Below are 26,540 nucleotides of genomic sequence, written 5' to 3'. Positions count from 1 at the left end.
TATTCTGTGGGGTGCTCATGTCCAGCAGGCCCCCTAGTTCCGATTGCGGGGGGGGGGCACTTGTTACACACCCCTGATTCTCTTGTGTTTTCAGGGCTTCCTGGACAACATCTCAGGTTGTGGCTCCATCCCAGTGCTCCCAACCACCCCCCTGTTGCATTACCGCCCACCAAGTCAATCGGCAGATCTGGGAGTGATAGGAATTCTGTCCCTCACCTTCATGTCGCTGGGACCCATTGGGGTTCTTTTGAGAAGCTCGGGGGTCTGAGCATGAATAATGCCCCCATTGCTTATAATTCCCCCATCCCTCGTAGCGACCTCAGGAGCCCCCAGTTCTCATTCTGCCGCTCTCATTTGAGAAAGTTATTTGCTGAAGCGCAGCCACGAAGGGAGCTCTTTCCTTATTTTATTCGGCGCGCGGGGCCAGAATGATCTGTGAGATCAGATCTCGGAGCTCGGTCGTGCTAGCAGGCTGGTCAGGCGCCCATACACTGAGTTTATTGGTATCGTAAGGGAGAAGAGCTGCAGCACGGTCCCTTAAGGCATTTGTGCCGTATGCGACTGCGTCAGGGTTATCTGCGGGGGCTCCTTGTGCGTTTTCAGGGCGGGTGATGCCTGTCATGACCTGCATTCGTCCCCAGCGGGATGGGCACCTTCGGGGTCTTCACGAGGTTCCTGCATCACGCTGGCTGCCTGTAGCATGAGATGGGGTGACCCATTTGTTCCCCTAGACTCACAAACAGGGGTAAGAAAGTCTCATTTTCCCTGTTTTATCTTATCACTCGATCAGTGACTCCCTGTCAGGAGGCATTTAACCTCCGAGACTGTGACATTTTCTCCGCTTGCCCATTGTAGCGCACGCAGAGTCCATTGTGGGAAATGTTCCCGGCTAAGGGGTCCCAGCATTTTTGCCATCGCTTGGAGATCTGCTGCTGACACAGGGACAGTTGTAGCGGCTGTGCTCGTCCCTGCAGCTGTGTCTGTTCCTGTTACGGGAACTCTGGTAACGGCTGCAACCGGCCCCTGGGGCTCAGAATTGCTGCCCCGTATCTCTCTTTCCCTGACCTCGCTACATTCCCACGGGGCAGCCTCCCACCCAGGGGCATCATCACTTTGGGGATCAAAGTCCCACTCTCCTGCCGTCACCGCTGCTGTCTGGGGGTTCGCGAATCCAAGCCTCTGTTTAAGGTGCTTGATAAGCAATTCGCATCGGCTGCAATTAGCGGGAAAAGCTCTACCTCGTTCTAGGGTTAATTTCTTTATCGTGCCCTGCAACACCGGATTTTCCTTTTCTGTTTTCCTTTTCGCCCTCAACTTGTTCCTCTTTTTTCTTTTTGTCTGATCTCCTGAGGGGGTCTAGCTGGCTTTGCACCCCTGTAACTATCACTTTCCATCTTTCTGCCTCTTTCTCCACATGAGTGAGTTTTTCATGCAGGGAGGCATCTCCTCTCAGCAGGATGCCAAGCAGGAGTACAAGTCCCTGCATGCGTCCCACTAAAGCCAGACTGCTGCTGAATCCTTGTTAGTCGCAGCAGGTGTGTACAGGATTATATACCGTGCAGGCCTATCCTCTAAGTCTGAAATGGTACATTCCTCTCCCAGCCCCCCTTCAGTCCACGGCCTCCGGAATACTTGTTCCAAGGGTGTGGGTTCCTGTACAACAGGCAGTGTTCTCTGGTTTTCTCTAAGGATATCTTCAGCCTGTGTTTTCTTAAACGTTTTCCCCCACAATAGTGAACAACAACCCACCACAACACAAATCCGAGTTGATAAATATCCATCACTATAAACTCCTCACTCCTAGAGGAGCAATTTCACTATTGTGATAATATCCAAACCTAAACTCCTATTTCCTTCAGAGTTTATGTGGTTAATCAATTGAAAGTTTCCAATCGTTTTCCTATAGTGCCAGGCTCACTAAAGTTGGCGGGGTGCACACCAGTGTTTATAATAATCATGGATACTATGCTTGCGCCTCCTAACGCATTCTCCACCAGAAATGTTATGCTGATAAAACTACACAGGATCTTTTCAGAGGACAAGGTAAGATGCCACCTTTATTATGATAACACAATTTGATCTATAACTGATTGTTAATACCTAATACATATATACCCACCCTCCCAAATGTTCTGCAGCTGCTGTGTAGTTACCAGTCCTGAACGTAGCTCGAGTCCTTGGCTTGAATTCGCAGCTCGTGGTGGTAACTGGCCAGGAGAGCCGAGCACGAGGAGCTGGGTCTCCGTCGGGTGCGCAGCGTCGCCCTTTGATGTTGGCAGCAGAACGTTACCCAAAGTCTCCCATCTCACCCGTCCTTTTCATAGGCTTTAGTCTGAACAAGAGTCTCTGGGTCTTGCTGTGTCCCGCTGCCTCTGGGCTCGGTGTGATCGATCACCCGTCCATTGCAGGCGACTTTCAGCCTGGGACCTGGCTTTGATCTTCCTTCTATTGCACCTTTGTTCTTTGCTTTGGGGTGACTCTTCTCACTTGGTCAGGGCTGTTGTCTGCATCTTCAGCCACTGGTGTTTGCGCTTCCCCTGGTCAGGCCAGGCTGCGGCTGGAGGCTGATTCCATCATCCCTGCATCCCTCACTCACACACCTGAGCTGAGTTACTCAGGGGACAGCAGGGTTTGCAAAGTGGAGTGAGCATTTCAAAATGGAGTTTGTTACAATATGGAGTCTGATCAAAACAAGTGTCATGAACAACTTACAGCGTTGGGAGGCAAACAGTGAACAGGGGTAACAATGTTAAAACCGTGACCCACACAGCAAGGGCCAGCGATCCAAGCAGCGATTGGACTGAAATGCAGGAGCAGCCGGCCGAACAGCTGCGGCTCTAACAAGCGGACGGTAATTGAACCGAACAGCTGTGGACTTTCTCAATAAGCGCAAACTGCGGGGACTTAACGAGCGGCTTTATTGCCATTTAGCGGGTTATTGCGAGAGCCGGTTTTATGAATGAACGCTGTTTCATTCATAAAACTTTACTCATGAAGTTCTGTTAGTTCATTTGATACAAAATAAAGTCATATTAATAAAGTCTTAATAATAATAGTAATTAAGAAAAAAAACATTTCATAACCCTCCCAAAAACTTCTTCTGCCCACCCCAGAGTCAATCCCCCCCTTGCCCCAGGGCACTCTCAGATCCTCCGCCAGGCTGGGGTGCTCCACCCTGCAGGTATAATCGGTCTCTCTGCTGGGGTCGATCTCGATGGTGGCCCGGGTCTGGTAGGTCCCGTCCCCTCTGGGAAGCACGTCCCCATGGATCGTCTCCTGCGGCACGGCCTCCCCCTTCTTCAGCCACACGACGGCCACGTTCCGCGGGTAGAAGCCGTGGACGCAGCAGGAGAGGGTGGTGAGCCCGTCCCAGCTCGGCCGGTCGCTCACGTGCATCTGTGGTGGCTCTGGCGGGGAAGGAGAGACAGAGTTAGAGGGAACTCCCTGAGCTGGAGCCTGCACGGCCGCAGCAACCGAGGGGGCTGCAACCCCAGTGGGAGGCACCGGCTCAGCCCCCTGCACTGGGAAACCTGGCAGCTGAGTCCCCCCGTCCCCCCCAAAACACAAACACCTCTGTCAGCCCAGTGACCACACACCGCTCTCCCTTCCAGCCGGAGCCGGCAGAGCCCTGGCCCTGACAATGCACCGCAGGGGACAGCTCTGCCCCATCCCTGGCCAGAGGGACGGGACCTCGTGCAGCCGCACTGTACACACGACCACGGCACAGGCACCCCGAGGGGCTCTGCTCGGCTGGGAGATCTGAGCAGGGTGGGATCCTGCAGCGATGCTGGGGCCTCACCTGATGGGGGAACAGAAACACCCTGCCAGGCAGGGCCGTCCCCACCGCACACACAGGACACAGCTGTGTAGGGCACCAGGGAACTTGGGGCACCACATTTTCTGGTGCCCTGCCCGGTGCTGCTCCAGTCTCTGCCCCTCCTCCTCCCGCCCCTGCTCTGCCGCAGCCCCCCCCCCCGCTCTGCCCCTCCCCAGTCCCACCTCTTCCCGCTCCTGCCCAGCCCTGCCCCCACCCCCCGAGAACCGCAGCAAGGCCGGACGGTCGGACCTACACTCACCAGCGGCGGGAAGTGCAGGGACCAGGCCCCAGCCGCGCCACTGGTGAGTGCTGGGGGGTGGTTCCCCCTCCCCCCCAAGCCAGCCCCCCCCTTCCTGCAGAGGGTTCCCCTCCCCGTGGGGGGGGCTGCATAGGGCCCCAGAATAGCTAGGGACAGCCCTGCTGCCAGGGACAACGCTCAGCATGATGGAGGTGGGGGGGCGATCTCTGCAGTGAGGATACACCCCATTCAGTGACCCCCCCCCGGGGTCCGACGTGCCCCCTCACCTCTCCTCTGCAGCGTCTCCTTCCCGTACTCCAGGTACTTCCCCAGCCACTCGATGCAGGTCTGCTCCAGGTAGGTTCTGTATCTCTGAGCGATGCTCCTCTCAGCCTCCCATTTCTGTTTGGTGACCTGAGCCGCGTCATCTGCTGCCACCCAGGTCTCCCGGTCCTTATCCAGGCTGATGAAGTCTCGCCCGTCGTAGCCATACTGAAAAACCCCCCCGGTGGAGCCGTCCTCCCGGCGCTCACAGCCGTACATCACTTGGAGAGTGTGAAATCCTGAAACACACGGAGCCGGGGCCCAGGGCTGGGTCAAGGTTTGAGCCACAGGGAGCAGCTAGAGATTCTCTAACCCCCCCAGGCCCCTGTGCTGCGAGCTGTCTGCAGCCTGGGGTCCCCTCGGCCCTGTGCCCACCAGCCTCACAGAGCCCCACATGTACCCACTGGGGCAGGTGGGTTTCCCAGTGCAGGGAGGGGGCTCTGGCTGTGGCAGGGGAAAGACCCCCCCCCCGGCCGTGCTCCCAGCCCGGGTCCCCACACACTGCGGTCCCTGCCCCGCTGACCAGCCCAGTGCCCCACCTGTTCTGGGGGTCAGTCCCCCCCCATCCCCAGCCCAGCCCCTGCTCTCGGGAGGGGGCCCCTGACCCAGTCAGGGCTGCAGCCAGAGGGGTTGTGATGGGACCTGCCCTGCCAGGAGAGAGGGACCAGGGCCCCCACCCTTAGCCCTGCTCTGGCTGGAGCAACCGCACAGGGTCCCTCTGCCCCCCCCTTCACACCGACACCCCCCACCACCACACACACACAGAACCAGACGGGCTGCATGTCTCCAGCCGGGGACACCTAAAGGTGGGAGAGAGCAAAGAGGTCAGGTGACCTCCTTGCCCGGGAACGAGACAAAGGCCAGAGAGGAGGGGCTGGAGGACGGGGAGTGAGGGGAGATGTGGGGGTCTGGCTCACTGCCCCCCAGAATGGACCCGGCCGAGGGGTCCCGTTCGCTGTACCTACAAGCTCTGTGTTAGACCCTGTTCCTGTCATCGAATAAACCTCTGTGTTACTGGCTGGCTGAGAGTCACGTCTGACTGCGAAGTGGGGGGGCAGGACCCTGTGGCCCCCCCAAGACCCCGCCCGGGCAGACTCGCTGTGGGAAGCGCACGGAGGGGCAGAGGAGGCTGAATGCTCCCAGGAGAGACCCAGGAGGTGAAGCCGTGGGAGCTTCTTGCCCTGCAGACAGGCTGCTCCGAGGGAGAGGAGGCTCCCCAGAGTCCTGCCTGGCTTGGTGGGGAGCAGCTCCAGAGCAGCGCCCGGGGACTCCGTGACAACCGGTCACTGAGGAAACACTGGCCTATGGATAGTGCACTGGGCTGGGACTCGGGACACCTCAGTTTTAGTCCCAGCTCTGTCACTGGCCTGCAAGGTGACCTCGGGCCAGTCACTCCCACACTCTGTGCCTCAGTTTCCCCATCTGTGAAATGGGGATAATGACAATGACGTCCTTTGTAAAGCACTTGAGAATGACCGAGGACAAGTGCTAGATGAGAGCTGTGGGTTATTGTTAGTGCAGACGGGTTGTTAGATGATTCTGGCTGCCTGGGCGTCTCCGTTCTGCAGGGCCTTTCCCGTTAGCTTCCAGCTGCCTCAGACTTCCCTTTTCGGGCTGAAACATCCCAGCTCTGGGCTTAGGGTGACCAGATGTCCTGATTTTATAGGGACAGTCCTGATATTTGGGGCTTTTTCTTATATAGGGTCCTATTACCCCCAATCCCCTGTCCTGACTTTTCACACTTCCCTATCTGGGTTGGGGGTTGGGCGTTTTTTTTGGCATGTTTGGTGTGGAAAAGGCCCAGCCCCTTGTGAGTGTGAAGGAGGTGGGGTGGGGGAGGGGGATGCATGTTATCTCTATACAAAGAAAAATTTGTTTTGTGTTTTTTTTGCCAGCGCTGGCACCGCAGCAGCCGAGAGCAGAGACATGGACAGGAACTCGGGACCATGTGACAAAGGGATTTAAGCGCCTGACGATGCAGACAGGGGCCAGCTGGGATTTCCGAACGGAGGCGCCTGGCTCCCCATGAAATCACTGGGGTGAGGCACCAAAGGGCGTTTGGAAATCTGGCCCTGAGCCCCTGAATCGCACCGCAGCGTGTTTGGGTGGCCCAGTGACAGCCTGCCTGGACGTAGCCGTGTTATAGCGTGTGATCGCGCGCAGCGAAGGAGAGCCGGGCCCAGGCCTCTTCTGGTTACTACCCAGTTCAGCTACCACCAGTGTGAGCAGAGGATTTACACCATATTAATTAGCTTCATTTACAAATCAGTGTAAACAGGTGCAGATCAGGTCTCACATACACACTTGAGTAATCCACACAATGTGGAGCCTTTGTCTTCTGTCTGTTACATGGTCCCAGCCCCTGGCATGTGGCTCACATGCCTGGTGTCTTACTTCCAGTGCCTCCCGAGGTCTCGGTTTCCTGCAGAGACACCCCTGACAGCTCCGTCACCCTCTCCTGCCGCGCCAGGGGCTTTTACCCGCGTCCCATCCACGTCTCCTGGGTGCGGGATGGAGAAGACATCCTGGCGGAGACGGACTCCAGTGGGATCCTGCCCAACGCCGACAGCACCTACTACACGCAGTCGTCCCTGGAGATCTCCCCGCAGCAGGACGGGCACCGCTACGCCTGCCGGGTGGAGCACAGCAGCCTGCCGGAGCCCACGCTCGTCTGGGGTAAGGGAGGGGTGAATGGCAGGGCACAGCCCCATGGGAATTACAGAGATGGGGTGAGGCTGGGTTCTAGGAAGGTCAATATCCCTGCCCACTGTCAGTGTGAACTCGTCTAGCTCTGGGTATTCGTGTGACCCACAGAAATGGCCGATCCCTCAGTGAATCTCATTAAGTTTCTGGCCGTGGTGGCATCCAGTGACAGTGAGTTCCACAGGCTGCCGTCGTTACGAGGGAAGGGCCTGGTAGCTGTGTGGTGTGTGTATTTGGCAGTGCCCGGCAGAGCACCCGCCCTCTGGTCCCATCCCCGTCCCCTCCCGGCTCAGCCTTTCCTCCCCTGGGGCCAGGTCTCTGCAGACGCCCTCGGGAGACGTTCAAGGCAAAGGCCTGTGGCTGCCCCAGCGGCTGCTCCCCTCGGTGACCTGGGCCCTTCTCCACCCCACAGCCCCTGGGAAGAAGGGCCCCCTGCCCCCCGGGGTCCTGGCCGCCATCGTCCTGGCTGTGCTGGTTCTGGCTAGAGCCGTAGGGGCTGGCGTCGTCCTGTGGAGGAGAAAATCAGCAGGTGAGAGCCGGTCCGCGGAGCCGGGATGTGGGGAGGTCTGGGGAGTGGGGCGGCCCAGCCAGCCCACGGGGGAATGGCTCCTCCCACTGCCCCCCAAGGAGAGGTGGGGCAGGGCCATGGGGCAGGGCTGATCACCGTAACCCGGCCCTGCTGGGGCAGAGTGGGCTCTGTCGTTGCTGTGGGAGCACTGGGGTGGGGCTGGCCTGGGCGAGGTGCAGTCGAGGTCACGGGGAGCCCTGTGTCCGGAGGACGGGGGTCGGGGTCTCTGCAGGGGAGGGGTTACCTTGCTCCCCTGCACTGACCCTCATTCTCTGCTTGTGTTTCAGGCCCCTACGCTCTGGCAGCCAGTGAGTAAATCCTGGGTATGGGGCCCAGATGCCCCAGTGCATTATGGGTGCGTGGGGGGGTCCCCGTCAGGGTAGAAGGGAGCCCAGCAGTGACTGGAGATGGGCCCCAATCGCTAGTTACTCTGGGTCTCACAGTTCCTCAGCGTGTGGGAATCTGCGAGGCCGTCCCCAGCCGTCGCCCTTCCCCGGCTCCCCGGGATTATCTGACACGCACTGCCTGCACCCAAACCCAGGGAACCCCAAAGAGCCGGAACAGCATCTACAGGTCACCCCGAGAGCAGAGCTCAGCCAGCGTCCCAGCATGCACTGGGGCCCCTTAGCCTGGCTCTGGGGCCGGGATGTAGGCCGGTACCTGGAGCTGCGTAGGGGTGTTACGCTCTCTCCATTGTCCCACTCTCAGGACTGGGGGGTTTCTGTGCATAGCGCAGTTTGGGGTCCATAGGCGACACTGCGGGGGGAGCCTAGAGCTGAATTCCCATCCCCCTACCCTAGCTGGGACCCCCACAGCTAAAACCGCCTCAGAACGATTTTCTTCTTTCTCCACAGCATAGATCAGAGAAAATTCTGCCTCCAGCTCTTCATGGGGGCAGACACCCGAGCGTGGGACAGGACCCCGGCGTCGGGGGAGCCCTGCCCAGCCGTTGACCCTGCTGTCTCCGTGATCTCTGTCCACTGACTCCCTTCTGCTCTGGGGGAGATTCTGGCGTGGCTGTTAGAGCAGTTTTCTCCTGTGGTGTTGGGTCTTAGGCTGTTGTATTGCAGGGTTTGCGTCTCTCCTGCAGCTTGTTCATTCCAAGTCACCGGTCACTGGGCCCTTCTCCGGCCAGGGCTTTGCCTCAGCTGCCCTCCCAAGGGTCTGACACAATCCTGCCTCCTGTCTCTGCCAGTGTCAGTCACAGGGCAGTTCCCCTTTTCCAGTCGCAGGAGCCGTCACAGAGTCAGATGAGCAGGCAGAGGCTGGGGCAAGTGGGGCATTATGAGACCCCACTCCCCTCCATGGGGCAGATGGGCGGCCTGGCAAACCGACCCCCAGCTTGTGACCGGCAGGAGGACGTGTCTCTGTGCTCTGAGTTCAGCTCGGGGCTTTTGCACAGATTATGTGGATCAAATTCCCTTCCCCCCGCAAGCTGCTCAGGACTGGCTCCAGGTTTCTGCCACCCTAAGCGGCGAGGGGGAGGGGAAGCTGTGTGATGGTGCTGCCTATGGGAGCTTGCTGAGGTCACTTAATCAGGGTGAACTGCATTTAGAACGAGGCAAACAAACCCCAAATGCTGATGGATCTTCCAATACTTCGATTTACCAAGCCTGCACAGAACAGCTTCTGTAGTACCTTACTAGTTACTTAGAAGTTTAAACAATGCAGTTCCCTTAATGTGCCCAGCCTCAGGCCTCCGTCCAGAAACACATAAGAAAGGCCATACCGGGTCAGACCAAAGGTCCATCTAGCCCAGTATCTGTCTACCGACAGTGGCCAATGCCAGGTGCCCCCAAGGGAGTGAACCTAACAGGCAATGATCAAGTGATCTCTCTCCTGCCATCCATCTCCATCCTCTGACGAACAGAGGCTAGGGACACCATTCTTACCCATCCTGGCTAATAGCCATTTATGGACTTAGCCACCATGAATTTATCCAGTCCCCTTTTAAACATTGTTATAGTCCAGCCTTCACAACCTCCTCAGGTAAGGAGTTCCACAAGTTGACTGTGCGCTGCATGAAGAAGAACTTCCTTTGATTTGTTTTAAACCTGCTGCCTATTAATTTCATTTGGTGACCCTAGTTCTTGTATTATGGGAATAAGTAAGTAACTTTTCCTTATCCACTTTCTCAACATCACTCATGATTTTATATACCTCTATCATGTCCCCCCTTAGTCTCCTCTTTTCCAAGCTGAAGAGTCCTAGCCTCTTTAATCTCTCCTCATATGGGACCCTCTCCAAACCCCTAATCATTTTAGTTGCCCTTTTCTGAACCTTTTCTAGTGCTAGAATATCTTTTTTGAGGTGAGGAGACCACATCTGTACACAGTATTCGAGATGTTCCCCATGGGGCAGCCCTGGGCCCAGCAGCAGAGCAGGGCACTCACACAGCACTGACGCCGGGGACTGTAGAGGTGGGTGCAGGGGCCCAGCCAGGCCAGAGCAGGTCAGCACTCTCCCAGCCCAGGCTCTAGGGTGATGGGCACGTCACCACGGCCTGGCACAGACAATGCATCAAAGCCCCACCCAGCACTTACTGAGGAAGACAACGGCTCCAGCGATGGCAACGACCAGCACGAGAACCTCAATAATAACACCCACAATCAGCATCACGTTGGACTTGGGCACTGAAACGGGAATGGGCCAGTGAGCAGGGGAACCTCAAACCCTGTTCCCCTGTTACATGGGGCAGTCACTCCGCCCCCACTGGAGCAACCATACCCGCCCCCCAAACCTCCTTTCCCCATCCCAGGGCCAGTCCCCCCTTACCCCAGGGCACTCTCAGATCCTCCGCCAGGCTGGGGTGCTCCACGCAGCAGGTATAATCAGTCTCACTGCTGGGGTCGATCTCAATGGTGGCCCGGGTCTGGTAGGTCCCGTCCCCGCTGGGAAGGACCCCCCACTGCATCGTCTCCTGCTGCATGGCCACCCCCTTCTTCAGCCACACGACGGCCACATTCCGCGGGTAGAAGCTGTGGACCCGGCAGGAGAGGGTGGTGAGCCCGTTCCGGCTCGGCCGGTCGCTCACCTGCACCCGCGGTGGCTCTGTGGGGAAGGAGAGATGGAGTTAGCGGGAACTCCCTGAGCTGGATCCCCTGGGGCTGCATCAGCTGAAGGGCCTGGCCAGAGGGACAGGAGCTGGTACAGCCGCGCTCTCACGTCTGGTTCTGATACACGCAGCCCATGGCCACAGCACAGGCACCCCGAGGGGCTCTGCTCGGCCGGGGGAGCAGCGCTGAACAGGGTGGCACGGGACAGGGAGACCACAGCGGCTCCTGCAGCAACACCGGGGCCTCGCCCAATGGGTGGGGACAGAAACATCCTGCCAGGGACAACGCTCAGCGTGATGGAGGTGGGGGGGCGATCTCTGCAGTGAGGATACACCCCGTTCAGTGACCCCCCCCCCCGGGGTCCGACGTGCCCCCTCACCTCTCCTCTGCAGCGTCTCCTTCCCGTACGCCACGTACTTCCCCAGCCACTCGATGCAGGTCTGCTCCAGGTAGGCTCTGTATCTCTGAGCGATGCTCCTGTCAGCCTCCCATTTCTGTTTGGTGATCTGAGCCACGTCATCTGCCGCCACCCAGGTCTCCTGGTCCTTATCGAAGCTGATATAGTCTCGCCGTCGTAGCCATACTGAAAACCCCGGTGGAGCCGTCCTCCCGGCGCTCACAGCCGTACTTCAGCTGGAGAGTGTGAAATCCTGAAACACAGGGAGCCGGGGCCCAGGGCTGGGTCAAGGTTTGAGCCACAGGGAGCAGCTAGAGATTCTCTAACCCCCCCAGGCCCCTGTGCTGCGAGCTGTCTGCAGCCTGGGGTCCCCTCGGCCCTGTGCCCACCAGCCTCACAGAGCCCCACATGTACCCACTGGGGGCAGGTGGGTTTCCCAGTGCAGGGAGGGGGGGGGGGCTCTGGCTGTGGCAGGGGAAAGACCCCACCCCCGGCATTGCTCCCATCCCTTGTCCCCTCACACTGCGGTCACTGCCCCTCTGACCAGCCCAGTGCCCCACCTGTTCTGGGGGCCAGTCCCCCCCCATCCCCAGCCCAGCCCCTGCTCTCTGGAGGGAGCCCCCAACACTCAGGGCTGCAGCCAGAGGGGTTGTGATGGGACCTGCCCTGCCAGGAGAGAGGGAACAGGGCCCCCACCCTTAGCTCTGCTCTGGCTGGAGCAACCGCACAGGGTCCCTCTGCCCCCCCCGTCACACCGACCCCCACCCACACACAGAACCAGAGGGGCTGCATGTTCTCCAGTGACAGGAGGAGCCCAGCCGGGGACACCTAAAGGTGTTGGAGACAAAGAGATCAGGTGACCTCCTGGCCCAGGAAAGGGGCTGAGCAGAGGGGGAGGGGCTGGAGGGGGTGTCAGTCTGGAGCTGGCTGGGGACAAGGAGTGAGGGCAGACGTGGGGGTCTGGCTCACTGCCCCCCAGAATGGACCCGGCCGAGGGGTCCGGTTCTCTGCACCTACAAGCTCTGTGTTAGCCCCTGTTCCTGGCATTGAATAAACCTCTGTGTTACTGGCTGGCTGAGAGTCACGTCTGACTGCACAGTGGGGGGGCAGGACCCTGTGGCCCCCCAGGACCCCGCCTGGGCAGACTCGCTGGGGGAAGCGCACGGTGGGGCAGAGGATGCTGAATGCTCCCAGGAGAGACCCAGGAGGTGAAGCCGAGGGAGCTTCTTGCCCTGCAGACAGGCTGCTCCGAGGGAGAGGAGGCTCCCCAGAGTCCTGCCTGGCTCGGTGGGGAGCAGTTCCAGAGCAGCGCCCGGGGACTCCGTGACAGCTGTGCCTCACTGGATGGGAGAGGCTGGGGTCAGCCAAGGTCTGCAGGGGGGAGGCTCCCCAGCTCCATAACAATCTCCCCCTCCCCCAAAACAGCCTGTTCCACACGTCTCCCAGCCACCCCCACCAACCCTCCAGGTTCACTCCCCAGCTCCTGCCCGGCAACTACTTCCCTCTCCCCCAGTTCTGCCGTTACCCCGGCTGCCGCCAGCCTTCGCACCGCTTCGGGGGGGGGTACGGAAATCCGTACTGCCATTGAAATGAATTACTCAGGGCTCTGTATCGATAGGCCTAGCAAGGAATCTAGGTGTTAAAAAAACGTTTCCTGAATCTCTCGTCTGTCCTGTTGGAGACGTACCAGTGACAGGTATTTTGAACTAAATAAAAAAAATGGAAACGGGAAGGATTGTATTGTGTTACTGTGACAAAAAAATAGGCCAAGTTGTGTGCAGAATTGAGAGTTGTTTGGCACAGACACAGCCGGGAGCCGGGGGCTGAGCAGCGCCCCCTGCTGGTGGGAAAGCGGGAGCAGCAGCAGCTCCAGTCTGGAGCCACCCGGAGCTGCCAGTAACACTGCCAAGGTGCAGGACTCAGGCTGGTGTCCCACGTCCTGACTGCGATGGGGGAGGGGTCAGTACAGGGGGAGAGAGGCGGGAGCAGGGGCAGGGCCGTGGCTGGGGGGGTCAGTACAGGGGGAGAGGGGCAGGAGGGGGCAGGGCAGTGGCTGCGGAGGGGGTCAGCACGAGGGCAGAGGGGCAGGAGGGGGCAGGGCAGTGGCTGGGGAGGGGGTCAGTACAGGGGAGAGGGGCGGGAGCAGGGCAGGGCAGTGGCTGGGAGGGGGTCAATACAGGGGAGAGGGGCAGGAGGGGGGTCGGGGCAGTGGCTGGGGAGGGGCTGGCAGGACAGAGGAGCAGCCCCCCAGCGCAGGGCTCGGGGGGGCCGCAGAGCCCCTCTCTCAGCACCGGGGAGGCCGGTGCCCGTAGGAGCAGGCCAGGCTGCCCAGTCTCCCAGCAGGGACCAAGGGGCCAGACTGGTCGGGGGGCAGAGGGGGGTGTTAAACCAGCCCCAGAGAGGGAGCGCTGAGGGGGCAGACACTGGGCAGCCCTCCGCCCTGTCGCTAGTCGGGGGCAGGGGCACACGGACCCTGGTGCCAGGGACAGGGTGGGGATTCGCTCTCACGGCTGCTCTCTCAGTGCTGGGGGGGGGGGTACCAGGAGGGGCTGGGGACGCTCCCGGGTGGGGCCAGTGCCACAGGCCGGTATCCCGGACCCGGGGAGTCACGGGACCGGGCAGCGACAGTCCCTGCTCAGGACGGGCAGGGCAGGCACAGGGGGAGAAGCGCAGCAGAGACCCCCCCCCCCCCCGGGACAGTCAGCAGCGCCCGGCACTGAACGCTTACGGATCACAACGCGCGACAGCACAATCCCGGGGCCAGGCCAGGGGCTACAGCCCCCCAGGGACCCAGCAGGAGAACGGCTCTTTACCCCTCTATCGATAGCGTGCAGGGGAACCTGCCTCACCCGGGGGGACACGTGCTGGGGTTTGTGCTGCCAGCAGTCAGACAGCCGGGCAGTCTCTGCACGTCACAGGGGCTGATTCTCCGACCCGCCAGCCCGAGTCGATGTCAGACCCTGGTTCTGAGCAGGGGAGAGGAACCGACCCTCGATAAACTCAGACGGGAGACAAGACAAAACTCCTCCTAGGGAGGCTCCCTGCTGAGCGGCTTCTCCCCAGGGCTGGGTGAACACAGGGCTGCCGCTCGCCTGACTGTACTGTGCCTCTCAGGACACTGGGTGGGTTTGGCGAAGCCCCAGCGCCTGGAGTCCTGGGATTAGGGGGAATCTCAGCGCTTCCTTACAGCCGTAAGTTCTAGCTCTCCTGGCGGCAGAGAAAAGCCTGGAAATTTGACCCCTAAAGGCACAAACCAGAGGCAAATAAAGAGACAGCAGAACCCCATTTATCCGACCCACCATTAGCAGCTCTCTGCATTAACCGGACACCCAGGAGTCCAGGGCCAGGAGCGGGAGCTCTCTCCTGTGGCCGCTAGCTGGCCCTGCCACACTGCATTTCCCCATTATCTGAATTTCCGATGATCTGATCTCGCTCCAGTTCCCAGCTAAGATCGGATACACGGGGCTCTGCTGTAACCGCCAATAGAATCACCACAAAACTCTGATATTTAAGCCAAACTCCGGATTTGTGGAGCCGGACTCCTGATTTCTGAACACTTTGGGTACAGCAGCTGGAACTAGGAGTGCTGGGGGGGCTGCCGCACCCCCTGGCTTGAAGTGGATCCCACCGTACCCAGGGGTCACAGTTTGGTTCAACGGCTCTCAGCCGCCCCTGTACAAACTGTCCCAGTGCCCAGCCGTGGGCTGTCGATACTGGGATTCCCCATCCCGCGGTGTCTGTGACTGGAGACCAGACGGCTCAGACCCTGCCCCAGCTCCCCCACACGCTGGGGGTCCGACAGTGGCGCTGTCCCAGCAGGGAGGAACAAGCCCCCGCATGCAGGATCCGCACGTGGGATTTTCTGGCCAGGGTGACCAGGAGGCTGGACTAGCCAGGTCCAGTGGGACCTTCTGGCCTTCACACCTGTGCGGCTCTGCCTGGGAACTTACCACACCTGGCCTGGGGGGCAGAGGCGGTTGGAAGTGGGGCTGGTAGGAGACATCTCAGGTGTTTTGGGAGGGGACAGCAAGAGATTCACACGCTGGAGGGTGTCAAACACTTTGTCACATGAACCCCCCCAGCCTGCAGCCCCCCCCACGAGTGCCTCTGCCCCCCACGTTCACAGTGACCCCGTGAGAAAGTGCCCCATGGGTCCTGTCTCTTTCCCCCAATTCACACTGCCCTCCGTGAGTGTCCCTCGGTCCCCTCCCCCATTCACACCAGCCCCCCACTTCCAGCCCCTCGGGTGCCTCTGTTCACACTGATCCCCTTGTCGCCGCCACCCCCCAGGGTTCCTCTGTCCCTTCCCCCCCATTCACACCAGCACCCACCTGTCAGGTGCCCTTGTTCACACTGACCCCACCCCGATGCTACCCCCCCCACAGGTGCCTCCATCCCCTCCCCCCATTCATACCCCACGGGAGCTGTGTGTTCACACCGACCTGCCTGACCCTAATCCCCGTGTGAATCCCTCCTCCGCTCCCACCCTGCTGTGAGGCCCTGTCCCCCCCGCCCAAGTCACACCCACCCCCCACCCCCACCCGGCTGTGACCCCCTCTGTGTCCCCCCCGCTCAGCCCGAGCCCCGTGTCCGGCCGGGGCAGTGACCGGCCCCCACTCACCCCCGCTCTGGTTGTAGCGCCCGCGCAGGGTGTCCAGGTCCACCTGGAACACGACCTGTGAGCCCTGTAAGCCCTGGGTCTGCCCGTCCCAGTACTGCGGCCCCTCGCTCCGCGCCATCCACTCCGCGCGGGGCTCCGCGCTCCGCCGCTCGCTGTCGTAGTCCATGAACAGCTGATCGTCCACGTACCCGACTGTGATGAACGGGGGCAGCCCCGGGCCGGGCTCCGACACTGCCGTGTAGAAATAGCGCAGCGCGTGCGGGTCTGGGTCTGCGGGGACATTGGGGGGGGGGGTCAGAGCTGCTGGTGCAGTGTATTATATTGCTCCTACTTACGGTACTGAGCATGCTCAGTACATCTGCTGAAGCCACTGCCCTTCGCCCTGCCCTTATCAGCCCTAGGATTCTGCTGACTGCTATTTACAGGGGTTAAAAAGGGGGCGAATTGGAGCAGGGGGGTGGCCAGAAATTGCCTGGTCAGGGGGGTCAGGCAGCTGGAGGCAGGATTAGGAGGGGGCTAAAGGAAAAGCAGGGCTGGGGAGAGGAGCAGTTCAGCTCGGGGGGAGGCGCTGGCAGAGGGTGACGGGGCAAAACCCGGCACAGGCCGGGGCAGAGTGGGCAGCAGTTACCCAGTGGGACTGACACCAGTGTTTGCAAAAATGGTGGGGGGCAAAGGGGCTTTATTTCCCCTCTCACAGCCAGCACCTCTCGGCATCGGCTTCCCAGGGCTGGGTTCCTAAAGGCACAGGCATCCCACTGCCGGGTCACTGCTGCTCCTCTGTCTGATCTCACCGACCGAGGCTCTGTCTGCACCACAAACTTCAAAGCACTGCCGCGGGTGCCAGCGCTCCTGGTAATCCACCGCGACGAGGGGATTAGCGCCGAGCCCTGGGAGCCGAGCCTGTCTACACGAGCACTTTGACGCTATCAAACTCGCTGGTTGGGGTGTGTGTGTGTGTGTGTGTGTGTGTGTGTGTGTGTGTGTGTGTGTGTGTGTGTGTGTGTGTGTGTGTGTGTGTGTGTGTGTGTGTGTGTGTGTGTGTGTGTGTGTGTGTGTGTGATATTTTTCACACCCCTGAGCCAGCAAGTTAGAGCACTTTCAAGTTAGAGCCAGTGTAGATAATCCCTGAGAATTAATTCAGTGAAACATTTTACACAGATCCCCCCAGAAACAAAGAATCCCTTATCGCTGTATCTGATTGCATGGAGCCTCTAATCAGTTTCCTACCTTGTCTTATCTGCTGCTGGGATTCCCTGAATTCTTAATTCTAATTTTTTCTTCTCATTTTTAGAGCAGATGTTTATTCTGTTGAATCATGTGACTTCCACTGACTGAATTTCTGGCCTAGTGCCAGGTGCCCCAGAGGGAGTGAACAGAACAGGGAATCATCCAGTGACCCATCCCCTGTCGCCCATTTCCAGCTTCTGGGAAACAGAGGCCAGGGACACCATCCCTGCCCAGCCTGGCTAATCGCCATTGATGGACCTGTCCTCCATGAACTTATCAGTTCTTTTTGGAACCCGGTTATGGTCTTGGCTGGCAAGGAGTTCCACAGGTTGGCTGTGCGTTGTGTGAAGAAATACGTCCTTGTGTTTGTTTTAAACCTGCTGCCTATTAATTTCATTGGGTGACCCCTAGTTCTCGTGTTATGAGAAGGAGTAAATATCATTTATGAACATGTTGAATAGGACTAGTTCTCATATAGATCCCTGGGGGACACCACTATTTACCTCTCTCCATTCTGAGAACTGACCATCTATTCCTACCCTTTGTTTCCTATCCTTTAACCAGTTACCGATCCATGACAGCGCTTTCTTACCCTGGCAGCTTACTTTGCTTAAGAGCCTTTGGTGAGGACCTTGCAAAGGCTTTCTGAAAATCTAAGTACACTATATCCACCGCATCCACTATATCCACCAAATCAATCCTGAACCACTTAAAGGAGGGGAAAGTGATCAGGAACAGTCAGCATGGATTCACCAAGGGCAAGTCATGCCTGACTAACCTAATTGCCTTCTATGATGAGATAACCAGCTCTGTGGATGAGGGGAAAGCAGTCGATGTGCTATTTCTGGACTTTAGCAAAGCTTTTGATACAGTCTCCCATAGTATTCTTGCCAGCAAGTTAAAGAAGTATGGGCTGGATGAATGGACGGTAAGGTGGATAGAAAACTGGCTAGATGGTTGGGCTCAATGGGTAGTGATCAATGGTTCCATGTCTAGTTGGCAGCCGGTATCAAGCGGTGCCCTGCTGGTCGGTCCTGGGGCCGGTTTTGTTCAATATCTTCATTAATGATCTGGAGGATGGTGTGGACTGCACCCTTAGCAAGTTTGCAGATGACACTAAACTGGGAGGAGTGGCTGATACGCTGGAGGGTAGGGACAGGATACAGAGGGACCTAGACAAATTAGAGGATTGGGCCAAAAGAAATATGATGAGGTTCAACAAGGACAAGTGCAGAGTCCTGCCCTTAGGACGGAAGAATCCCAGGCACTGTTACAGACTAGGGACCAAATGGCTGGGCAGCAGTTCTGCAGAAAAGGACCTAGGGGTTACGGTGGACGAAAAGCTGAATATGAGTCAACAGTGTGCCCTTGTTGACAAGAAGGCTAATAGCATTTTGGGTTGTATAAGTAGGGGCATTTCCAGCAGATCGAGGGACGTGATCATTCCCCTCTACTCAGCACTGGTGAGGCCTCATCTGGAGTACTGTGTCCAGTGTTGGGCCCCACACTACAAGAAGGATGTGGATAAATTGGAAAGAGTCCAGCGGAGGGCAACAAAAATGATTAGGGGGCTGGAGCACATGACTTATGAGGAGAGGCTGAGGGAACTGGGATTGTTTAGTCTGCAGAAGAGAAGAATGAGGGGGGATTTGATAGCTGCTTTCAACTACCTGAAAGGGGGTTCCAAAGAGGATGGATCTAGACTGTTCTCAGTGGTAGAAGATGACAGAACAAGGAGCAATGGTCTCAAGTTGCAGTGGGGGAGGTTTAGGTTGGATATTAGGAAAAACTTTTTCACTAGTAAGGTGGTGAAGCACTGGAATGGGTTACCTAGGGAGGTGGTGGAATCTCCTTCCTTAGAGGTTTTAAGGTCAGGCTTGTCAAAGCCCAGGCTGGTCCTGCTTTGAGCAGGGGGTTGGACTAGATACCTCCTGAGGTCCCTTCCAACCCTGAGATTCTATGACTCTATGATCCCACTGGTCCACGTGCTTGTTGACCCCCTCAAAGAACTCGAGTAGATTGGGAGGCAGGATTTCCTTTTACTAAAACCATGTTGACTCTTCCTCAACAAATTATCTTCCTCTGTGTGTCTGACAACATTGCTCTTTATTATTCAACCAGTTTGCCCGGTACTGAAGTCAGCTCGGGCCATGGGAGAGTCACGTCCATTCCAGGAAAAGCAGGACGTGCCCCCGCCCCTCTCCCCACACCCCGTGGGGATCCCGAAGCTCCCACCCAGCAATCCCAGGAGATCCCAACAGCACAAAGGCAGCAGCTGGTCTGGGCTCTGCAATGGGCACTCGCCCCCAAACTGAGCCCTGATTAACGCACAGATCCTGGGGCTCCCACCTCAACTCTGCCCTGGGCACACGGCCAGAGGCCGTGCAGGGCGGTGACAGATCCGCTCCCTAGGACGACACCTCTAAAGCCTCATCCCCACTTACAGACCCATCCCTGCCCTGGGGGCGGCTGGCCTGGTGCGGACCCAGCTCAGCCTCGGCCGCACCTAGCCAGGGCCAAGCCCCGCTCAGGTCTAGACACGGGTTAAACCCAGGGTCGGGCGGGGGGAGATTTACCCCGTCACTAGCCCCCTGGGCTCTGCAGACAGGGATGGGGGGGGAGGAAAGCCCGTTCCACGCCCCCCAGGAAGGACCCAGCCTGGCAGCGCCTGGGGTGGGGTCTCCCCACAGCCCCGGGGCAGGGCGGGCAGCGGGGACCCCCCCCCAGACCCCAAATCCTGTTAGTCACCGATCGGCGCCATCGGGCCGGGAGGGTCCCTGGGGCCGGGACCCGACAAACCAGAACCGACCCTCCCCCGTCCCGCCTGTGAGCCCCCCGCTCCGGTCCGACCCCCCCGCCCAGAGCCCCCCGCGCCGCGCCGGGTGATTGGGATGCGCAGCGCCGGGCACAGCGGGGCCAGGAGTCTGGGGGCGCGAACCCGCGACAGGCCGAGAACCAGCCCCCGCCGGGGGGGATCCGGGACAGACCCGGACCGGACCCCCCCCCCGCCTCCAGCTCCGGTCCGAACGCAGAGCCCCGCGCTGCTGACCCCCGCACTGACCGGAGCCGCCTCCCGGGCTGGCCGCAGCCCCAGCAGCACCAGCAGGACCAGCAGCTCCATCACCGCCCGGTCCGTGTCCCGCTGCCCCGCAGGAATCGGGCCCTTTCCCCCGTCCCGGGCTCCCGCCGGCCCCGCCAATAGCCGCGCGCAGGCCCGGCTGCGTCACCGGTCGCTGGGCAGAACCCGGCCGGGCAGGTTGGACCCGGCGAAGCGAAACTCAGCAGGGATGAGCGCAGCGGGGAACCCCGGGCAGAGCCCCGCCCCACCCCTAGGCCCCGCCCCCTGGGCTGCGAATCCCGGGTAGCGCTCCGCCCCCGCCTTGAGGCTCCGCCCCCTGGGCAGTGAATCCCGGGGAGCGCCCCGCCCCTACCCCTGAGGCCCCGCCCACTGGGCAGTCCATCCCAGGTAGTGCTCCGCCCCCACCTTGAGGCTCCGCCCCCTGGGCAGTGAGTCCCAGGCAGCGCCACGCCCCCACCCTCAGGCCCCGCCCACCCTCTGCCCCTCCCTGCCTGCAGGGCGCTCTTGGGTCACAACTTCAAACTTTTCTCCACAACCACAAGGGCAGAAACGTCCCTTTGACTAACACCAGCTGAGAGTGTCCCCCGCTCACGTGACTCCAGGAGCTGGGGCTTTACGAAAACACCAGTGATAGCGAGACCCACACTAGAGTCAGGAGAGGGGGCAGCCCTGGCAGGGGGACACTGGCACCCACCTGGGAACAGCCAGTGTCCAGCCTCGGCCTCGCTACAGTCGCTGGGTGGGAGTTTGGCCCAGCCAAGAACTTGGCCCCAGGGCTTCAGGTACCAGGACAGCAAATAACTAACAACAAATTAATTCTCTGTCCATCACCAGCGCCCCCTCTAGAGATTTGTGTTTACATTTATTCTAAGGCCAGAGGGCACCGTTAGCTAATCTCATCTGACCTGCAGCTCCCAGGCCAGAGAGTTTACATGTAGCTGGGTCTGGAGCCCAAGAATGGGTCTGTCATGCTGGGAACTTCAGGCACTTTATTAATGTAATGAATTAAACACCACAGCCCCCCTTTGTGGTGAGTGACAACACCAACAATCCCCAGCGTGTCTAGAGCATCACTGCCCCATTGCATGGGTGGGGAGAGGCACAGGGAGGAAAGGGACTGATCTGCTGTGTGACAACAGCAAAAATGGGAACAAAATCCAGGATTGCTGGCTCCCAGCTCAAACCCACCAGCCCCCACTTCCCTCCCAGAGCCAGGGAGAGAACCCAGGAGTCCGGGCTCCCAGCCCCTGCTCTCAGCACAGGCAGGCAACAATGACCCAACCCCTGTATTTTCTTTGTCTTTACAAGCACTTGGCTGTTGACATTTCTGGGACGTATTTTGGGTTTGGTGGGGGTGGGAGCAGCTCTGGGCCATGTGCTGTTTGCCCCGGGCTGCAGCACAGTCACTGTGGGCGTTGGGATCGGATCCTGCCCTGGGCCGGTCTCTCCTGGGCTGGGGAGCCAGGCTAAGGGGAGCCCCCCTGTAGGTGTGCGGGACTCACCTCCTGCTGGTGTCCTGGGAATTAGCTTTTTTCAGCCTTGGAGCACCCTCTGCAGGCCGGTGTCCCACTGCCCTGCTCCCCGCCCCCCATGGCCCTCCCTGGACTCCAGTGCCCCATTATCTGGGGTGCAGCCCCTGGCAGTAACCCCTCACTCTCAGGGTCTCCCCTCCCTGGGGACCCCCTAATCCCACCTCACCTCAGCCGGTGGCTACTGCCAGGCACCAATGAGCCCCCGCTCCCTGGGGCAGGCTGCAGTGTAAGAGCCAGTCATCACAGGCAAGGGGGTAGGAGCTGCTGCCTTCCTGCCTCCCAGTACCTCAGGGGTGGGCCTAGGACCAGGCCTGCAGCCTGGGGGGGGGTGGTCGCCAGCCTGGAGCTCCCCTGGCCTTTCCCCAGCCCTGCCTCACTCCCAGGTCCCTTTGCTACCGACAGCCAGGCCCTGCTCTCCCCCAGCCTAGAGAGAGACTGTCTAGCTCAGGGGTTCTCAGACTGGGGGTCAGGACCCCTCGGGGGGGGTCACAAGGTTATTACATGGGGGGGGGTCGTGAGCGGTCAGCCTCCACCCCAAACCCTGATTTGCCTCCAGCATTTATAATGGTGTTATACATTAACCACACCTTTTTATATATGGGGGGTGGGGGTCGCACACAGAGGCAAAGGGGTTACCAGTACAAAAGTTTGAGAACCCTGCTCTAGCGCCAAGCTAGCAGCCTTTTATAAGGGCCTGCTGTGCTCTGTTTGGGGCCAGCTGTGCCGGATTTCCTAACCAGCACCTGGGCTTTTCCTCCCAGCCCCAGCCCCAGCCCTCTCCCAGGCCGGCCTTAACCCCGTCGGGGCAGGAGCGGGTAACCACCCCGCTACACTCCCCATCTGGGACTCACCCCACTTGGGGTGGTCGGGGGGGCACTCACGGGGGCCGAGCCCCAACGCAGCTTCCCAGGGCAGCAGGAAGGGGCAGACTGATTCCCCCCCCCCCGTCCTGCTCTTGCCCCAAGCCACTTGAGTCGCCTTCATCCGCCCGCCCCACTGCCCTTAGAGCCCAAGGGCCGGGCTGGGCTGCCCACGCCAGCTGCCACCCTTCGAATCCCCACCCTCTCCCCCCATTCGGGGCAAGCGGACACGCCCCTAGTTGCCTGATTGGTAGGAGTGAGGCAAGACCCGCCTCCTACAGCAGCTAGGCCACACCCCCTGCTCTTCATGGGAGGAGCCCACCCCTTTCCCTCTAGTTTTCCCACAGGGCAGGGGGGTCCCCACCTCCATTGCTCCCCATTGGCTGGCTGCCTGGGGGGCGGGGGCATGCGCCAGCATGAGGCTGCAGCGCCCCCTGCCGGGATCTCAGCTGGTTTCCGAGAAATCACCCAGGCGCGGGGCGAGGCGGTTGGAGCCGGTCACAAGGGCAGAAGGAGCGTGACCCCTTGACCCGCACGGGGGGGGGGCAGAAATAGCCCATTTATAGGGCTTGGCCAGATGGGCCTGTTGGGCTGGGACGGGCCAGAGTGTGGGGATACCAAGCCACAGGGGTGTATGGGTCTGTGACAGGGTCGGGACTCACCACCCCAGCGCCTCCCGCTGGTTGCTCTGGGAATTAGCTCAGTCCACGGGGAGCACCCTCTGCTGGCGGTGTCCCATCCATCATCTGTTCCTCCCTTGGCATCTGGACCTGCGGTGCTCCCCGCTCGGCGGTGTCCTCCTCCAGGCCACTGCCCTCCAGCAGTGCCCCCTCATCCATCCTCACCCCCTTCCGGGCCGGGTTAGCAACAGTCCTTGCACTGGCCTCAGTGGCCAACCACGACCTCGGGCCGGTTGCAGTTTGCCTCAGCCACCCGACTGCATGGCCAGGTGCAGTACAAAGGGGAAGTGGGGGGACCCAGGGCCACCCACTACTCTGGGTCCCACCCCAGGGACCCACTAGTGGGAGCCTCTCTGCCCTCCTCTCCCCTTGTCCAACAACCCCTCACACCCTCTAGGCCCTTCCTATCAGGGCCGCAGTCTGGCAGGCATTGGGCCAGAGCCCTACTCTGCTCCCCCTGAGCCCACCCAGCACTGCTCTGTCCAAGGTGCTGGTCTCCTGCCCTGGAGACAGACCTTCCCCTCCTGAACATCTGGGACAGACAGACTGCTGTGCCCCTGGACAGCCTTTATATAGGGCCTAGCCTAGCCCTGATTGGCTGGCTCCAATCTCAACCCTGACTGGCTCTCAGTAGGCCCTTCTCTGATTGGCTTCCGGCCTGTGCAGCTGCTCTGGCCTGCTCTAGCCCCTCTTGCATGGGGGTGGGGCAGCCACCCCACCACAGGGTCTGACTGGGGTTGCCAACCCTCCAGGATTTGCCTGGAGTCTCCAGGAATTAAAGATTAACCTTTCAGTGAAGATGAAAGCTCCAGGAATATGTCCAGCCAAAATTGGCAACCCTAGATCTGATGCAAGGAGGGAAGGGACACCATGCTCTCCTGTCTAGAAAACTCTGCACCCATAAAATGTGGTGCCCGGAGTTCTGCAACAATTCCACTTTGCCACTACAGTCTATTCTATTATTTTAAAAATTGATACTGTATAATGGGTTATCCTGTGGAACTCCCTGCCACATGATATAAAAGGCAAGAGCTAAGAAGGATACCAAACAAGTCAGAACATTTCTATCTAATGCTGCAATGTCTGAGCACCTCACAATCCTTTTATCCTCATGCCCCCTTGGCAACAGGCCAGGCTATTATCCTGATGGGGAAACTGAGGCCCAGAGAGACTAGGGTCACCCAGGAAGCGTGTGGCAGCACCAGGTCTCCCAGGCTGGCACCCTAACCACTGGAAGGCCACAGGCACACTCAGAACAACTAGCTGTACGCCGGGATTCAAAGATATAACAGATATAAATCCCCTAGCTCAGGGCACAGGCCAGTGACTAACCGAGGGGCTGGAGGAGTGAGGGGCACAGACTGATTCGGGGCGGGGGGGGGCTGGTCAGCCTTTGGCTTGACCGGCTGGTATCCACCACCCTGGGCCTCCAACGCTCTGGATCCACGTTGCTGAGGGAAATAAATGATCATCGCACAGGTCAACTTTCCCTCGACAGCTGGCAGCTGCCAGGTCTGGTGCCCGTCACTGGGGGACGCGGGGGCAGTTCTAGGGACCAGCCCTCGGGGGGGACTCAGTCTCCTCCGGAGCCCTCACGTCTGGGGAACAAACAGCCGAGACACCCACGGTTCCAGGGTCTGTGTTTTATTAGCTCAATAGCTGAGCAAAATATGTGCAAATGGAAGAACATGAAATCGTCCAGTTACTTACTGTGCTCAGGCAGGTTCACTAAACCATCCCATGTACATTAACAGCCCCCGCTAAGGGCTACGTAGCACTCCGGGAAGGCGGCGGATCTGGGTCGCTAGCAGCCCCGCAGGCACAGCGCATCCCCAAGGCCAAGCCGGATGTTTCGGTTCCAGCCCAAGAGCTGACAGAGGGAGGGTCCGATCGCTCCCTGGGGACGTGAACATCGGCAGCAGAGCTGTCAGTGCCATGAAGGCACCTGCCCGGATTATGGCTGATTCGGTAACAGCCGATCTCTTCCCCCCCACACACAGAGTCACATTCCAATACGCCCGGTTACGCTGAACGCTCAGACGAGGAACGTAGTGAAAACAACAGGACTTCACAGGGTTAAATGTGCAGGTGCTAACCCTGAAATACCTGCGCATGTGATCTTTCCAATAGTGAGGCTGTGTGACCTAGGGCTGGTGTCAGGATCTGAGCAGCTATTCTATAGGTGCTGTGCTCATATAGATTCTGTAGGTTTCTCTCTCTCTCTCTCTCTCTCTCACACACACACACACACACACACACAGGCCAGAACGCTAAGCCAGAGGCGTCCGCGCTCGCTAATGAGAACTAGAAAACACCCAGAGAGGCGGATGTTTTTGCTGGGTGTTTCAGCGTGACTCTCGGGGGTCCATTCAGCCAGCTGGGCTGTGATTAGCCGGGGGCCTTGTCAGCCCACGTGTGTTAAGGTTGATGGCTTTGCAGGCCAGCTAGCGGTGACTTGCTTGTAGGTGTCAGATCTTCGACACCCCACATTGCTGGATATTACCCCTCGGTGGCCAGCGGGGGGTGGATGAGGCACAGGTGTGGCGACATGGCAGGGCCGGAGACCAGCAGCCAGTGCAGGCCAGGCCGGCCTGAGAAGTGAAGTCCACTTCAGAAGTGAAGGTAACTGGCATCACCCAGTGGGGTCTGATTAGGACCCCTTTACGCAAATAAAGGACCTCCTCATTCCTGTAATTTTGGGCTCAGAAAGCCCTCGGATCCAAAAATAGATGCAGTCCGCAGGTCTGTCAGTACCTGAGACACTGGAGGTCCTGGGTCAGCCCCAGACAACATTTGATCCTGTCTGCAAAACTCCTGGTCTTATTGAAAATGATTTTAAAAAAATACAAAGCCAGCAAAAAGTTGGAACTGAAAAGGAAAAAAAAAACAGTTCTGCATTCCCGGAGCCAGGGCCGGAGAGGGACAGGTCCTCGGCCTTCCGCCATTCCTCCTCCACAGAGACACGCTCCCGTATTACACACGTGCTGAGATTCTGAGACTCAGCGGCTCAGCTTTGTGCAGAATTTGGGGGGTTTGACACACAACATTCAGGGCAAAGCTCGGACCTGAGCTCAACCAGAGCACAGAGTCTTTTCCTCTGAAAATCACCATTTTGGGATTCGATTTTTCCAAGCAGGCACATTTGCCTCTCAGACGGGGGTGGGGTAGCCCATAATTCCCCTCTGTGGGGCTCCCCCACCCCGGTCTTTGCCTGCTCACCGGGCTCTGTGCCGGTTCCTGCTGCTGGACCAGGGGAACGGCCCGTCCCTGATGCAGGCAGCGCGGCCCCCGCAGAGACGAGACACTGGAGCGAGTCGGCCCTTTGGGGAGAAGTTGAGGCAAAGTCCCAGCTGCAGAAGCAGAGATGCAAACGCTGCAGTAGGAGAGTCTGAGGCCCAACACCCCCAGGTGGAAACTGCTCGAACGACCACATGGGAA

The 26,540-nt window shown here is 59.2% G+C and overlaps 1 protein-coding gene across 1 annotated transcript in view; it reads right to left on the bottom strand.

Moving 5' to 3' along the window:
* LOC120394813 overlaps positions 1-20,107 on the bottom strand; it is a 96,491-nt gene extending 76,384 nt beyond the window's left edge. The window contains 2 exon segments of the mRNA XM_039518960.1: positions 15,725-15,994; positions 20,013-20,107. Coding sequence (XP_039374894.1) covers positions 15,725-15,890 — 166 coding nt within the window. The 5' untranslated portion in view covers positions 15,891-15,994; positions 20,013-20,107.
* Positions 20,108-26,540: the final 6,433 nt, after the last annotated feature.

This window comes from Mauremys reevesii, unplaced genomic scaffold (assembly GCF_016161935.1).
Source record: "Mauremys reevesii isolate NIE-2019 unplaced genomic scaffold, ASM1616193v1 Contig8, whole genome shotgun sequence".
Taxonomy (NCBI): Eukaryota; Metazoa; Chordata; order Testudines; family Geoemydidae; genus Mauremys; species Mauremys reevesii.
The sequence above is the reverse complement of the archived record's forward strand: the minus strand, read 5'-3'. Positions and strand labels throughout refer to the sequence as shown.